Raw genomic sequence first — 15,654 nt, forward strand, 5'->3', positions numbered from 1 at the left:
TACTGAGAGCCAAGGCATTCTGGCTCAGTTGTGTAGCCCTAAAAATTGTGTTCCTTGTGTTCAGTGCTAAAAGTCTGTGCCAGAGCTGCCCTTAAATAAAGGCAGTCTTACAAAGAGATTGGCTTGTATTTATATCTGTAGATTTAACGCTAAAGTAGCTAATGTTCTGGCTGGAGCTGCTAGCAGTTATAATAATGCATGGGGAAAATTTATAAGGAATATCTATTTTTTTTCCTTTACCGGTCTAAGTCCAAATCCCTGATCCATCCTCGGGTGAGCACTGAAAACACCCAACAGCTACAGCAGACATAGATGTTTCCCAGAAGTTGTTAACTGCGTTGTCAGCATTGCACTGCCATGAGAATCTGCACGTGCGATTCTGGCAATTCCCTTTCCATGCCTCTCCAATACGGTACTATATCCCACTCCAGTAGGGTACTCATGCACAGCTTCCCATTGCCATTACAGCAGAAGCACAGTTGTTTTCTTCTGGTGATCCACAGGCCAGTTCCAGACTGGAAGCAAGCCTCAGAGAGTTGCTGGTGGCTTCTGCAGATATGCTCCACAGCAAGCAGATCAGAAAGCCTGGTGTGACTTTTAATTTATGTAGTAGCTACCATAACAGCCTCCATACCAGCACAGGCAATTATATTTTGTTAAAGGTGGATTTTCCTTCATTGTAACGCTGAATTTCATACCTAATGCATTGTCTTATTATAGCTAGCAAGACCAAGTTACACTGCAGTCACGTTTTTTCACTCAAGAAATGTGTAGAAGGCCAGAGAAATTGTATGCAGCTATATTTCATGTTATACCAGAGCTGGTGTTGGTGGTGTGCTGGGTTTCTACACACACAGAGGTAGAAAAGCTGCCCAGAAATGTGTGACCCTGAACCCAGTGTGGCATTGGGAAATGAGCTGCTGCTCCCTCTACAGCTGGCCGCTGGTTCCCAAGACTGGAACTTGCCTGCCCAGTTACCAGTCAATCGTTGTTTCGTTACCATGCCAAGTGTGTGGTATTTCCCCTGGTGTGTAAAATGGGGGCTTTAGTGTTGTTCTTCCCTCAACAGCTGTTGCCAGAAAACATTAACTTAGTGTTTTTAAGTGCTTTGAACATGTCACGTGCTAAACATTGCCATTTCCAGCAATCTAACCCAACCTTCTTCTCCTAGTGTGCCTGAAATGCGATTTGCAGGAGAGATTGCTCGACCCAGCTCTACTTTCTGGGACAGCTGATGGCACCATGAGAGCGGTAGATCTGAATTCACCCTGCCAGATGGCAGCCTGGCCAGCCACAGTGCTGTACAAACTCCGGGTTATAAAGTAAGTGTCGTTACATGCTTTGCGCTTGGTAACTGGAAGGCTGGTATAATAGCAGCCTTCACTCTTTCTGTGCAATTTCAGCTAGGACCTAGCAGCATCACCATAAAGTGCTGGGGGACTCGGTGCTACCAAGTGAAATTCTGATGTAAGATACCCTTAACCCCGTTGCTCTTAGTGTCATGGAACAGCACATCCCGCAGACGCAGACAGGAATGCAGAGTCAAAAAATGGTGTTCCCATGACACTAGCACTTTATGAGTGTAACACTGTAGGTGTTACTAATGCAACAGTTGTTTCCCTCCAGTGTGAAGTTCTGCAGATTGCAGCCATTGGTCCATATATAATTTGCTGTTCTCTCACTACCCAATGAGGCCATAGCAATTAACTGGGTGTCAGAGCCTGAGCTAACTAGTAGTAAAAAAGCAAGCAAAGCCTCATAGCACTGTGTGACTTCACATAGGAATTTTTTCATTTTCCTCTCAGCAGCCTATGGCTGGTAAGCACAGGGCATAACAAGAAGAGTGATGCTCTCTGGTGTCTTTTCTGAGGGTTATTTATAGGAAAAATTTTGTGTAATTTCTGAACTATACAGTTGCTCTTAAAATTATTCTCATCCTGTCAGTAGCTGAAGAGCACTCGGTAATTGTTCATAAATGGCTCAAGCCACAGCACTGAAGCTAATTTATATGCCCCGTCACAAAGCACAGTGTGCTATGGGCAGGCAATGTCAAGCACTGTGAGGTCTGTAGCGGTGTTTGTGGTGTGGTATTGGATCTGTGTGGGAGTAGAGCACGTGTCAGTTTACGTGAAAGATAACCACGATCCAGTAAACAGCAGTTAGGAAGACATGTAATTGCCTGGGTGAGGTATTGCCCAAGAGGCCAGATTAACACCGTTTTGTATTAAAAAAAAAAAAAAAAGGTATGAAGATTGGATTTGCTTCATGGTGTGCTCTTGTCAGTGCAGGTCCAAGGGAATCTGGAAATCAAGAAAGCTTCTTTTCACTGCAGTTGGACCGTTCTGGAAGGTTTCGTAGCGACAGGCCACACCAACACAGACATCAAGTGCTTGTAGCAGTATTGCAGCTGATAAATGCCACAGCCACTTGAGCTAGTCATCTCCTGGTAGAGTTGTCTTGCTGGTTTCATGTTGGCTGTGCTTCGCTAACGTGAGCTGTGTATTTGCAGGGCTCTGAAGTCTGAAGGGGTCTGCGAGTCTGTACTGTACGGTCTGCCCTTCATCATCAAGCCCACAACCTGCTGGCAGCTTGACTGGGATGAACTGGAGATAAATCAGCAGAGTTTCCATGCTCTATGTCATAGTCTTCTGGTGAGTGTGTGAAAATTGCAGTCTCAGGGGGAGGGCTGGCCATAGAAAGGAATAGTTAGTGCACATCTAATAAAATCTGTCTAGCCTGCCCCAGAGAACATGTTTCAAAAGCTGCAGCTTCATCTCATGGCCCAGAGATGGGCTTGTAAATCCTTCCAGCCAGTGCATGCACTGGAAAGATGTTACAGCACAACAGACCTTAGAGAAGGCTCTCTTGCCTATCAGAAATCCAGTGTTTGGATCAACAAAGTGCAACAGTCAGGGCTGAAGTTAGATGTACATCTTTTAACTGTGAAAATAATTAACCAAGGCTTTGGATGTGGAGGAATTTCCATTACTGACAAGTTGTAAAGCAAAATTGGATGTTTTTTCTTAAGAATTGTCTTGCGTTCAATTAAAAAAAAAAAACCCACACACCCCCAACATACTGTCCTCAACCATAATGCAGAATAGTGTTCTTATTCTGACACGTATGAATGTATCTGCCCCTGAAGCCAGCAGCCCCTACAGTGAAAGTGCTGAAGGAAGTGGCCATTGCCCATTGGTCACGTTAACTTTTGCCATTTAGAAAAGGAAGTGGATGCTTTTGGCCAAACGTGAGCCTCAGAATACTAGTCCAAACTGGAACATAATGGTGCATTCCTACTACATCATTATCCCCTCCGACTCTGCCACTCTACTTGTCAAAGCAGTCGCCATCAGAGAGCTCTTGCTACCATCGACCTTCCCAGCCCTCCTTGCTGAGCAGCCTGAGAGAGTGCATGGCCCCATAGAGGTAAGTCACTGACAGCCTGCACAAATACCTGCAGAAAGGATCCCAGTTGTACAAGCAGGGATCAAAGTAATGATTAGCCTCGATGCACAGGACGTGCAGCTGCTGCTGAAGATGTAGCCACCTCCCTTATTGCTGGGGAACATGGATCTCCTCTGACTGCAGAGAGAGGTGCTTTAGGCATAAGGTAAAACAATACATAAAAGTGTCTCCGTTTCTTCCAGTAGATTCAGGCTTCTGCATTTCCTATTGCGCATCCATACATTCTTCTCCTGAGTTGCCTGCGTCTGCTTCAGGTGATGCCAGGAGGGGCAGAGCCCTCCCTGTAGGTCTTAGCAGATGAGTAGAGGAGGGAGCAGCTGTGAAAATGCCTAGTGACAGCTGGAATATGATTGAGCACTCCAAAACTTCTTCCCAGCAGTCAATATATCCTACAGCTTTCTTCACGGCCAGCAAATGCCTGTTCTTTGGAGCAATGCTGCGTGTCTGTTGGGGGGAGGGGGAAGAGGAAGAGGCCTTATGAGGCTGAGAGCTGAGGGTGACAGTGCCTAGAAAGGGTGCTCCAGCTTATTGGCTGATTATGGGCAGGGGGGAGGATAGGACTGCATCCTACAAGTGCTTAAATCCATTAGGACCTGGTTGTAGGTGCCTCTTGTTCCAGACACAGCTAAGGGTGGTCCTTGTGGGGAGCAGCACAGCCAAAGACCCCTTCTCCCGTCACTGTAGGGTGGCACAGAGCATCTGTAAGACTCACCCCTGCAAAAAAAAAGCCCTCAACACTAAAAGCAACAAAAAGCCCCAAGCAAACCCCACAGTCTCTAGGGTCATTTCACAGCCACTATGTTCTTTCTTCTGTCTGAGCAGAGTGCCCTGAACAGCTTGGAAGTGGAAGTTGCTTATAACCCCTTGCACCTAAAAAGCAACCTCTACAAATTCCTGAAGAGTATGTTGTACAAACCTCTGCACAGACAGCAGGCTCAGCCCAGGGACCAGCGACCAGAGCGGCATCAACCCAAGCAGGTATGTCTCTTGCCTTTGACTAGCCTAGATAGTCTCTGTTCTGCCCTTCTGGCCTGCTGAAGGGCTGGAGGCAGCTCCCTGACACCCAGCAACACAGGGAAGGCAGCAAATGGCAGGGGCAATGTCACCTGCAGCTGGCAGAGCAGAGGGATGGGCGCAGCATAAGCTTGTGCAGTTGAGGAGGGGGCATCTGGCATGTGCAGAGATGGGCAGTGTGCTGCTGGACAAGCCAGCGCCTCCTCCAAGGTGCATTCATACTTTGTCCCTGTATTGCAGCACCAGAGCAGAGCAAAAGCCACGGTGGCACCCCTTCTGATGGCTCCTTCTCCCGCCCAAGTGTTCAGACCACCGGCGGTGAGGAGAGATTCCTGCGAGCACTCCCTGCTCCCCAAAGAGTATGACGAGTTCCTGCAGTGAACCCCAGGGCACTGCCTGAGCCTGCTCAGGTGCGGTTACCGCTCGGCTTCTTGCCCGGCCGCCGAGCCTTACGCACGGGGCTGGAAGCAGGCAAGACACTAAACTTGGTCTTGGTCAGACAGGCACTTTCCATTGTTTGTTCCTCCTTGTTGTTTTATGGTTTTGTTAGTCACCACGTCAGTCAGCAGGAAGCCTGCTACTCCAGAGCCCTCTGCCCAGAGACTGAGCTCTCCCCTGCAGCAGCCCTTGTTTCCCACTCTTGTTAGTGCACGCCCCCAGCATGCCTCAGATTTTGATTTCAGAGACGAGGCTAGCCCAGGCCACAAACCACAGACTGATGTCAGCAGGTGCAAAATAGCTACAAGCAGGGCGGTGAGGAAGTCAGAGAGCTAGATAAAGTAGGCAGCAACATCAAGGTGCCCTCATCCTGCAGGAGCAGGCTCAGCAGGGTGTTTGAACAGGCATAAAACCAGGGCTTTTGACTTTAATCTTAAAGCCCAGAGTGCTGTTGTCGTGAGAGCAGCACTACCCATGATGATGCCAATTTGCTTGCTGCCATAAAGTTTCACTGCCCAGTGCCTCAGTTCATTAAGGGGTTTGTAGCAAGTGCCAAGCCAGCTGCGGCATGCTGGCTGGCTTCTACGCAGTGACAGCTTGCTGCAGCACGGCACCGGTCTCCCTGCCAACTGCTGTTTGGATGCTTCCCTCCATACAGCCTGTCCGTGCCTACAGGGCTGTTCTGCAAGCCAATGCAGCAAGTACTTTTTAGCAGGGTTCAGAAGATGGGGGTGTTGGCCTAGAACTTTCCAGAGAGCTTCTGCCCAGTGCTTGCACAGATGCTCACCTGGTTTTCAGTGCAGATGTAGGACAGCAGCCCCTGCCAGGACAGGAGCTGAGAGCAGCTCGACTGAGCCAAGGTGGCGTGGTCTCACTGGGCTTCCTCGATGCCCAGCACCAGCACAGGTTTGTGTTCCACTTACTTTGTTCTGACAAGCTGTTTCAAAATAAAGTTATCCACCATAACGTGCACTTACTGCCTGTAGTTTATAATGTGTACTGTATGTAGCAATCTCAGCACTAACCCGGACCTCCGGATAAACAGCATGCCATGACCAAGGGCATGATGAAGATGCCATGCTGCCAGGACTGCTGCAGCAGCAGAGCAGTCACAGCCAGCTCTTTTCCCGGGATCCCAGCTCGGCTACAGGCTCCGCTGGCTGCCCAGGGCATGGACCTGCTCTTCCTGCACCCTGGCAGCACTCAGTGTCTGGCAGGAGGCTGCATCTCAGGCAGCTGCTGGGGGTAACATGCCAAGGGCAAGTTCCTTGAGGACAGGGCAGACAGCCCTGCAGGCGCAGGGATACAAGTTTGTTGGGCTGTGGAAGCTGGTGGCAAACCCCTCTGCCTGTCTCTAACAAGCTCACAGCACAAGAACCGGTGAAGAAGGAGCAGCAAAGGGCAGTAATGCATATATAAATGGCCCAGCCTGCGGCATGCGAACCAGTCAGCAATACGAAAATGACAAAATTAGACTTGGGGCAGACAATGGGGAATTAGCTTGACTGAACTGATGGTGCAGGTAGAAACTACTTTGGCAACCACACCATAAATACCAAACTGGGGTACAAAGTCAACAAAATGCCTCACCGATGGGAAGGAGTAAGCTAACAGCACCTTGTGAGTTATTGCTGAAAGAAGGAAGCTGCTACAGAGGGAACTTGGGAAGAGGGAAAAGGGACCATAATGGGAAGCCAATCACAACCCCCATGGCAGGGGTTGGGACTGGACAGGCTTTAAGGTCCCTTCCAACCCAAACCATTCCATGATTCTGTGAAGGCGGACAGAAGAAATACTAATCTAGGCAGAGTCTAGAAAGATCATCTCCTGGTTCCAAAGTCAGGGTTCACTGCAGACTTTGGCTTTGGTAACAGGAAGACTGTGACCAGCCAAAGGCTCACTCTGCATTTACCTTATTTCTTGTGCTTTCCCAAAGCATCTGTTACACCCTGAACTGTTGCCAGAAAGGAGGGAAGGTGAAGCATGGAGCAGCAGTCCGAGCAAGACGACAGGTCTGATCACAACACTGAGCCAGAAAAAAAAAACACCGTCTCTCCTGATCAGCAGAGATTAAGAGCCTTCCCTGCTGCACACACTTCTCTATCACGTGGCAGGGTGCATAAATCAAGCAGGTCACACACAGGAGCATTCCTTCTGTCTTGTGCGCTTATGTCTTAGTTGCAAGTCATCTGGCACAAGAGACAGTATCATTGCTGAAGCAAGAAAAAATAAATATCCTTTCCTCCCAGCCAAGAGGAGTGCAGGGACCGCTGGTCTGGCACAGGTGCTGGGCTGGAGCATTTTCTTCCCTCACTGTCACCCTCTTTGCTGAAAGCTGGGTCAGTCAATTTGCACGTCGGCCGCACTCAGCTCCACAGGACTGAGCACACAGCATGCTGAGCTATGGTGACCAGAGTGATGGAGATGCACACATACCCATAGCCGTACGGAGGGGAGAGCCCTGGGGCTTCATTCCTGGGAGGCTGCTTTTCATCATTTAAGTCTTGGAACCTCACACTAGTGTCACAAGCAAGGATTATGGGCAGGTGGCCCAGGCCCCCCGCTAAGCTATGCCCAGAGCTCTTCTCTGGAACGGGTAGGCAGAACTGCTCTTCAGATGCATACATTGACCCACCAGGGACAGGAATACAAGCGCAGGACCACCCAGCAGCCAGCCATGAGGAGCAGATGCCTCCTGCTCATGCCTCTTGTCCCAGGCAGGAACTGCCTCAGATTCCCAAAGCCCCTTAGGCTTTTTCCCTTCTCCTGCAGCAAAAACCCAGTGGGAAAGAGGACCCAGCACAGAACAGCCACAAATCGGTCCTGGCTACAGCTGTGCTGTATTGTTGCACTACTGAGGATTCCTCCCCGCAGCTTGGGCATCAGACAAATGCCCAGTCAGAGCTTGCTGCTTTGTCACCATCTCACCAGTCTGGGGACCTGAACTTGATCCTCCAGACTTCCCCAGCAGCCTGTGGCTCCCTGGGGCTGCAGAAGTCACACTTACTCCTCTGCACAGGCCCATCATAGCACTGTTTGTCAGCTGGCTGTTTTAACACTGTCTGTAATCAACCTGCAGAAGTCATCACTACACACAGGGATGGCCAGTGCTAGAGCACCTCATCTAGCCCCACACAGAAGGGACATGAAATCTCTCAGAACCATTACCATCACCAAAAGGGCAACTTGTTTCCCCTGCACAGATTTCACCCAAGGCTGGCCACACAGCATTCACAGCCAAACCCTTGGCCTCAGACCACACAACAGGGATCACAGCTTTTACCATTAAAGTGTACGTGATCCAGACTGGGCCATCCCAGGCCTTTCAAGAGCAGCTGGGAGTGGCAGGAAATCAGCAGGGGGATCAGGCTGGGGAAGGAGAAATCCTGTGTCTACTCAACAGTCACCCAGCTGCAGCAGAGCTGGGTCCTGGCCCCGTCCAGCCCTACTCAGAGGCCATCACAACATTTTGCACCCCAATCAGCACATAAAGGTATCTGCAAGCTTGACTCTTGTATCCCGCAATCCCCTGGCATCAGGGCATCCTAGCCACAGCTGAACCTAGCACACATTTTTCTTTGCATCTTCCTCTTAGCGCAGTAGGTCTGGCACAGACAAGGACGTGCCACCACGTGAATGCTGCACAGCCAGGCCACCCTGCACTGCAGCACCATTTCCCCATCCATACACCTGACAGCCCAGACATGCCACAGGCAAACATTTCATTCTGACACATACAGGTTTTAATATTAAAATAATGTGGTATAAAAATACTTTTGGAGACTGATGGCAAGCAGTCTTCCATGCACCGCAGCAGGCACCCCAGCCCTGCAGCCTGGTCAAAGGGAGCCAGAGCAGCAGCCACAGGGCGACACAGCCAGCCCTCCTGCGGATCAGGAGGTGGCAGCGGAGCCAGCTCCAGAGCCGGAGAAGCACACTAGCAGCTGCGCCAGCCACAGCTCTCTTGCTCTTGCTGTGGAAGGGGCCTCCTGGGAAATGCAGCCCTTTGGTGCTGGCAAGCCAAAAGGGGCTCTGCCTGACCCAGAACAGCCCCAAGCCATGCCCATGACCCACGGAGGACAGCAGCCAGCACTGCTCACAAACGGGCCTGGGTCCCCCAGACAGACAGAGAGCAGCACGTTATATCTCTCCCAAGTCCTCGTAGACAGGCGACAAGCTGCACTCATCCACAGACTGCTCCTTCTTCTGCATGTGCTGCGGCTTTGCCACCTGGCTGTACAGCACCTCCACATTGTTGTTGTTGTTGCTGCTATTAAGCCTGGGTTTGACGGCCGCCTTCTCGGGAGCAGCATTTCCCCACCGCTTGCCAGGGTCCCTGCTCCTCTCAGCACCTTTAGGGATAAGGGCTGCCTGGGGCTTGGGGGCAGGCACTGGCTTGGGGCCCTTGGCCTTGGCCTGGAAGGCAGGTACTGAGTAGTCATCAGTGCTGGGGTTGTAGGGATACTCGTAGCCGCTCCTGCCGTCGTGGCCCTGAGTGCGCCAAGCCTCACCCATGGGCCGTGCTTCATCGTAGATGCAGGTGGTGGAGGGCAGCAAGCGGGAAGCACAGCCCTCAGGCTCGTCATAGATGTGCTCCCTCTGCCTGGGCACAGCAGGGGGCTGGCTGCGCTCCTCAGCCCGCACCTGTTTGTACGTGCCAGAGTACAGAGGCACCAGCGGCCGGAGCTTCAGCTCATCCGAGGCACCGCCGGGCGCCCTGGCCCCACCAGCAGGCTTGCTGTCAACAGGGTCTGAGTACAGCGAGTCTGTCCAGGGCCGAAAGCCCTTCACTGAGTCCAGGGGCTCCGAGTACACACTGGATAGGTCCTCAGCCGGCAGCACGGTGTGGGGCACCTTTGGCAGAGGGGACCGGGGGGGCGTGCTCGACACTGTGGGCTTGGCCTGCGGCACGGGGAGCTCTGGCAGAGTCCGGGTTTTCAGCATAGACACGGCGTCTCTCTCCTCTGCCGCTGCACTGGGCCTCGGCGCCAGCCCCGCCTTGGGTGCCACGGTATCATCCCCCTCCGCAGGCAGCTCCAGGCTCAGAGAGTCAGCCAGGGCCTGGTGGATCAGCACCACACCAGGGCTGTCTGAATCCAGCGAGTCACAGCTTTGCCGGTTTTCCTCCACCTGTGCTTTTTGCTCCCGAATGGAGGCTTCCACCAGGCGGAAGATCTCATTGCCCTGCTTGGTCTCAAAGGTGAAGTTCCCTGGGCCGGAGTCACAGCGCCTGCCAGCTTCGAAGGAGAACATCACCTGCAGGGGAAGCAGAAGAGTCACATCCTGCCCAGCACCTGCCAACCCAGTGCATCGTGCAGGCTGCGCTTCCTGCAGTGCTGATCCTGTGCGTCCTGTGAGAATGGAACACCCTGCTCCCTCCACCCCCGGCAGTGAGGGCTGCAGCTCAGCGAGCACCACCCCAGAGGCACACTGTGTTCAGCGGCTCCGCAGCACCTGGCCAGGGGGAGGCTGCGCTGCCCAGCAGCCCAGAACAAGCTGTGGAAGCTGAGCGGGATGCACACTTGAAGTGACATCACCGAGCTGCCCCAAGGCCAGAGCTGCAGGTCCTGCTGGAGACCTACTGCCTTACCTAAGCAATTCTAGCAGGGTCAACAATGGGCACCAGAGAGTCTAGGAAATATTATGCAGTTAGCACCAAGATTGGAGTCAGGCAAGAAGATGAGTGACAGTGCAGCAGGGGAAACTGTTACGGGCACCTTGGGTAGCTCAGCATTAGCCAGGCAGAAGGGAAGCAATCCAGTGGCAAGAGATACCAGACAGAGAAACACAGCCCTCTGCAAGAGAAAGGCCAGCAGCAGCAGCTTGGCTACCAACAATAAGCAAAGCATTTGCCTTACCAGCACTACTCTGTTAACGGTATGAAGCACTTCAAAGATATGTCTCGCACCAAGGCTGTGTCCCTCCAGCCTGAGCACGCACTCATGCCCAGGTTCTCACCAGCAGATGCCCACACCCTTCCTGAACCTCAGTCCCTGAGCCCAGGTGAGATTTTCTGCTTCACCGGCGCTCTCATGCAGCAGTAGTCTCTGGGGTTGCTGCAAAAGCCCCTGGGGCCAGACTTCCTCTGGTGGGTCTGTGCTGCTGAACCAACCTACGGCTCCTTATGCCATGTGATCCTCATCCTGCCCCTGGCACAGGCCCTGCCAATGAGCCAGTTGCCTCCACAAGCAGCTCAGTTTCCACTTCTGTTTTGCTAAAGTGCCGCAGAAAGTGCCATGAGCAAACTGCAGCCGACACAGTCACCTCTACAAACAGCCCTGGGGAGGCCACTTCCTCTCCATCCAGTGTGGCAGGTACCTCTCGTGCTCAGGGCCGTGGCAAGACAGATCATAGACTTGCTGCTGGAGGGCACCGGGAGGGGACAGACTACACAGGTCAGCCAGGCTAAGAGCAGCACACCCCACAAGGTGAACAAATGTAGAGAAAGTGGTGTCTTGAACAGCCCCTCCTGCTCTGACCACCATCCTTCAGGAGGCATGCACTAAATCCAGGGCAGAGCCAAGACTGTGGGAGGCCAAGGTCCCCGAAGACTAGGGAGACCATGTGCAGCATGGAGGGACGTGCCTGCCCCCAGCAATGGAGTAGGGAGCACTGGGATGGAGAACAGGGGTGAGCCAGCTGCAGGGATGTCCAGCAGAGGGGCCAGCAGGGGTTGCAACGGCCCCAGTGGGAGTGGGGCAAGGACCACACAGAGCAGGGCTCCGCACAGCCGTGACCTCAGTGGGGACAGGTATCCTGCTAGCCCATGCTCCTGCACAGGCGGGAGCCAAGGACAGACAGGTTCACAGATGCCCCTGGGCACCCTGCTGTGATTGCTGGTGGCTATAGCAATTCTGGCAGGGCCTGCTGCACGACTGCCACAGGCTGGCTGGGCACGTCAGCTCCTTACCGTTTCACAAAGGAAAGCCTGCATGGGAACGGGCCTGCGCACACGGGGCTCCCCCCACCCCTCACCTTGTCCCGGCCGTATCTCCGGAGCAGCCGGTAGGGCCAGACATAGAGGATCCCATTTGTCCGCGGGTCCTTCAGGACAAGGCTGTCACGCTCAGCCTTGAGCACGTAGGTGCCACGCAGCTCGCATCTCTCCGCAGCCTCTGTCCGTTGCACTGTCACCCAGAAGGCATTCACTGTGGGAACAGGGACACTCAGGGGATGGCGAGGGAAGCCACATCCCCCACTCCAGTTGAGGCCTTGCCCTGCCCACTGGAGCCCCCGTGATGGGGCAGCAGCAGGAAGGGCCCTGCAGAAGGTGGTCCAAAGTCAGGGCAGCAGCAGGTCCCACCTTCGTCTCTCGAGTAGTAGATGGAGTTCACGGCCATCTCCAGGGCTGGCACCTCCCTGCCACCCTCTTTGCCATGCCGGGCTGCCACACCAGCATCACCAGGGCTGTTTCCCTGCCAAGGAAGAGCAGATCAGCCCCATCTCCCTCTTCCTCTGCCAGCCCCTGGGTCCCCTTTGCAGCCACTGCCCCCCAGCCCCACTGCTCTCCCACAAGGGGCCTATCCTAGCACCGCACAGCTTGGCTACCCTGCAACCATGCCAAACTCTTCCTTTCCCACAGCTGGCAACGGACCCCAGGGCTCCCTACCTCTGAGCCAGCACAAAAGCAGATGAGCACAGCCAGGCAGAGCAGGAGGGGCTTCCCTGAAGCTCTGAGGGCGACCCTGGGCCCCAGCTGGGCTGTGCACTGGGCAGGGTGCAGAAGAAAGCAGTTACTGCCAGCAGCCCTACCCTCCAGACCCTGCCCCCACAGTAAGGCACAAGGTTTCCCACAGGTGCGGACCTGGGCATCCCACACACCCGGTCTGCTGCCACTTGTCTGACTGCTATGGCATGCCCACGCGGGTGCCCTGGTACTGAGGCACAGAACAGCTCTGCTTCCTCACCGGTGTGCTCCAGCATAGGTGACATTGGCGCCCGAAGCATGGCATGAGCCCAGGCACACTCGCCCAGCAGTATGAGCAGAGGAGGGAGCTGATGAGGGAGAGACACAAGGGTCTGTGTCCTGCTTCTGCACAGACAGGAAGGCGGTGCCAGTATCGGTGCACAGCCCACAGAAGGGAAGCAAGCACTTCTATTTTAACACATGCAGAACCGAAAGCGCAATGCACAAACTATCAGCAACCACGTCCCCCAAGGGCCTGCATGTGGGATGCTACCACCAAATAGCAAAGATCCTTGCCAGGCAAAACCCCATGCAAATTAAAGGCTCACAGATGCCCTGCAAGAGGTGCCTCAGCACCACTGCATGAGGGTCTGTGTTTGGGCTGGAGCTGGAAGCTGTTTCTCAGGGTCACATGGGATGGAATTGCAACAGAGTCTACATTTTGCAGAAGGCAAGCTGTCACAGTCTCAGTTTAAAGCCCTGCCATATGAACTTCTTAACAAGAGGGAAGGCCCAAAAAGGGCCAGCAGGCCCTTTTAAAGGTAAAAGCCTTTACCCCTTCCTCCCAAATAGAACAGGTACTGCTAAAACCTAGCATCCTCAGAGCTGATGCTTTAGCTGAGCAGGAGCTGCTGCCATCTAATGCAGCAGGATTCCAGCCTGGGGTCAGGAAGCCAAGGGCCAGCCAATCTGCCACAGCCCTTCAAGGCTCTATCTGACTGCACTTTCCCTCATCTTCAAAAGAAAAAAAATTCTGTTCTGAACCCACACAATTTGATCTCTGTCCCCAGTTCTCAAGCTACTGGGCCCTGCTTACCCTCTGGGCAGCAACAAACAACATGACACAAAGTCATGCTCTCTGGGCAGATGACCAGAAATCACAACTGAGGATCTTCAGCTTTTTGCAGAGGGACCACACGCAGCTCCCGGACCTCTTGCTCCAGGCCAGGCCTTCCCAGAACACATGCTATTCTTGCAGCCTGTTGCTCACCACTCCCTGAACTGTCAGCTCGCTTCTCAACTTCAAGCACACCACTGACAGCTACCATGTGAAGGAAGGTACAAGCACACTTCTGCTCCAAGCAGACATTTCCCTGCCTTGCCACTGCCCTGCACCACTCCAAAGGCACATGCTGTGTCCCTAGCTCGGCCCTGCAAGCTGCTTGCAGGTTGCAACAATGTCTGCACCAAGCAGACACAGGCAGGGACATGAAGTAATTTCCAGTACCACACCAGTGCCTCTTGGCCCTGCTCAGCTGGGCACTTGCTGCACTGACAAGTTTTGCTTGACCAGCAGGCTGCAGGGGGATGCAAGCAGGGGAAAAAAAAAAAAAAAAAAAAAAAGTCGTCGTCAAACACCTGGGTCCTTGTGGGAAGATCCTGGGACCCGCAGCCCTGTGGCCAGCCACCCTGCGCAGCAGCCTTGCCCAGCACCCAGCACAGGCACGGGCACAGGGAGGGCAGCGGCACGGAGGGCCGTGCCGCACGCCCAGCGCTGACAGCGTCCCCCGCAGCAGGCAGGGGGTCCCAGAGCCGGGTGAGGGGGAGCGCCGGCCCTGCAGGTGCTGCCGCTGGCCGGGAGCCCGAGCTCCACTGCACCGCGGTGGAGGCTGGACCCGCGGCGGCGGCTGGGCCGAGAGGAAGCACCGCCCGGCCCGGCCAGGCCTCCGCGGGGGGCGAGAGCGGGCTCCGCGCCGGGGACGAGAAGCCCGACTTGAAATTCGGATCTGCAACCGAGAATCGCTAGCAGCATGCCGAGGAGCCCGGTAACGCGGCCAGGCAGACGCCGCGGCAGCACCACCGGGCGGGGACGGGAGCCCCGGGCCCAGCGGCTCCCGCGGCCTGGGACCGAGCGGACGCGCCTCAGGGCAGGGCCTCCCCCGTGCGGCCGGGCCCCTTCTGCCGGGTAGGAAGGGGTCGCCCCCCGCCCCGGTGCCCGGCCCGTGGCCCCCCCGCGACTCACCGGGAAGGCGATCTCGCACAGCTTCGCCACCCACTCCTCGCTCTGCTGCTTCTCGGCCGCCAAGAGGTAGCTCCGGCCGCTGGTCTCCAGGCGGAAGACGGCGGTGCCGGGGCGGGGGCCGCTCTCAGGCACGGGCCCCACGCTGGTGCAGTCCGCCAGCCGCACCACCGTCTTGTCCAGCCGCCGGGTGCCCAGCCGCTCGGCCGGCAGCGCCGGCTCCTTGCAGTCAAAGAACTCCAGGCGGGCGACGCCGTGCTGGCTGGCCGGGTACAGCACGAACCAGCTCCGCTTCCACCTCTGCAAGGCAGCGCCGTCACGCCTGGACCGGGCCAGCCCCGCCGGTGCCGTCCCGCCCGGCCGCCCCGTCCCGTCCCGCCCCGCAGCCGAGCGCCGGGAGACAGGCCCCGCCCGCGCCCGCCGAGCCCCGGTGGGGAAGGGCGGGCGCGGGACCCCTCGGCCGGCAGAGCCCCGGCCCCGCTTTCCCGGTCGCCGGGCGGCGGCCGCGGCCCAGGCAACGGGCCCAGCCCGGGGCGGAACAGAGCCCGCCCGCCCGCCCACGGAAGGGAAGGGGCTTCCCCCCCGGCCCGGCCGCCCCGCGCGGTGCCCACCTTAGTGCCGAACTTGTAGCTGTGCTGCACCAGCAGCGGCCCCTCCTTGGCCGGCGGGTCCATCCCGCGCCGCCACGCGCCCCGCGCTTCCGCCCGCCGCCACCCGCGAGGACGGGGCGGGGACGGGGCGGGGACGCACGTGTCGAGGGGCGGGACAGAGAGGTTCTGCGCGCCCGCGAGTGCGTGTGTGCGTGCGCGTGCATGCCCGTGCGCGCGCGCCGTGTGCCGATGTGTGCGCGCATCTGCGGATGTGTGTGCGT

At 55.5% G+C, this 15,654-nt stretch overlaps 2 protein-coding genes across 5 annotated transcripts in view; one reads left to right on the forward strand and one right to left on the reverse strand.

The window, feature by feature from the left end:
- The window catches only part of M1AP (meiosis 1 associated protein), a 36,117-nt gene extending 30,224 nt beyond the window's left edge, over positions 1–5,893 (forward strand). For all 3 annotated transcript variants that reach the window (XM_080372702.1, XM_080372704.1, XM_080372703.1), the window contains exons 6-10: positions 1,172–1,322; positions 2,510–2,651; positions 3,220–3,426; positions 4,288–4,443; positions 4,720–5,893. In XM_080372702.1, coding sequence (XP_080228828.1) covers positions 1,172–1,322; positions 2,510–2,651; positions 3,220–3,426; positions 4,288–4,443; positions 4,720–4,860 — 797 coding nt within the window. In that variant the 3' untranslated portion in view covers positions 4,861–5,893. The remainder of the gene's footprint in view (positions 1–1,171; positions 1,323–2,509; positions 2,652–3,219; positions 3,427–4,287; positions 4,444–4,719) is intronic.
- Positions 5,894–8,637: 2,744 nt separating this feature from the next.
- On the reverse strand, positions 8,638–15,548 carry DOK1 (docking protein 1). 2 transcript variants are annotated; one of them, XM_080372682.1, is made up of 5 exons: positions 15,395–15,548; positions 14,787–15,083; positions 12,221–12,332; positions 11,893–12,065; positions 8,638–10,173 (listed from the first exon to the last, which is right to left on the reverse strand). In XM_080372682.1, exons 1-5 carry the CDS (start codon positions 15,455–15,457, stop codon positions 9,058–9,060), a joined length of 1,761 nt encoding a protein of 586 aa, XP_080228808.1. In that variant the 5' UTR covers positions 15,458–15,548; the 3' UTR covers positions 8,638–9,057. The 2 variants fall into 2 exon arrangements, with proteins under 2 accessions (XP_080228808.1, XP_080228809.1); XM_080372683.1 differs by lacking the exons at positions 14,787–15,083; positions 15,395–15,548 and adding an exon at positions 12,825–14,100.
- Between the last annotated feature and the right edge of the window lie 106 nt (positions 15,549–15,654).

Source organism: Falco punctatus, assembly GCF_963210335.1.
Source record: "Falco punctatus genome assembly, chromosome: 1".
Classification (NCBI taxonomy): Eukaryota; Metazoa; Chordata; class Aves; order Falconiformes; family Falconidae; genus Falco; species Falco punctatus.

Excerpts from the sequence above, each read along its gene's own strand:
- DOK1 (XM_080372682.1), bottom strand. The coding sequence starts at position 15,457 with ATGGACCCGCCGGCCAAGGAGGGGCCGCTGCTGGTGCAGCACAGCTAC. Across the intron at positions 12,066-12,220 it reads CTACTACTCGAGAGACGAAG|TGAATGCCTTCTGGGTGACA; the intron begins GTGGGACCTGCT and ends CTGTTCCCACAG. Across the intron at positions 10,174-11,892 it reads GGAGATACGGCCGGGACAAG|GTGATGTTCTCCTTCGAAGC; the intron begins GTGAGGGGTGGG and ends CTTCCCCTGCAG.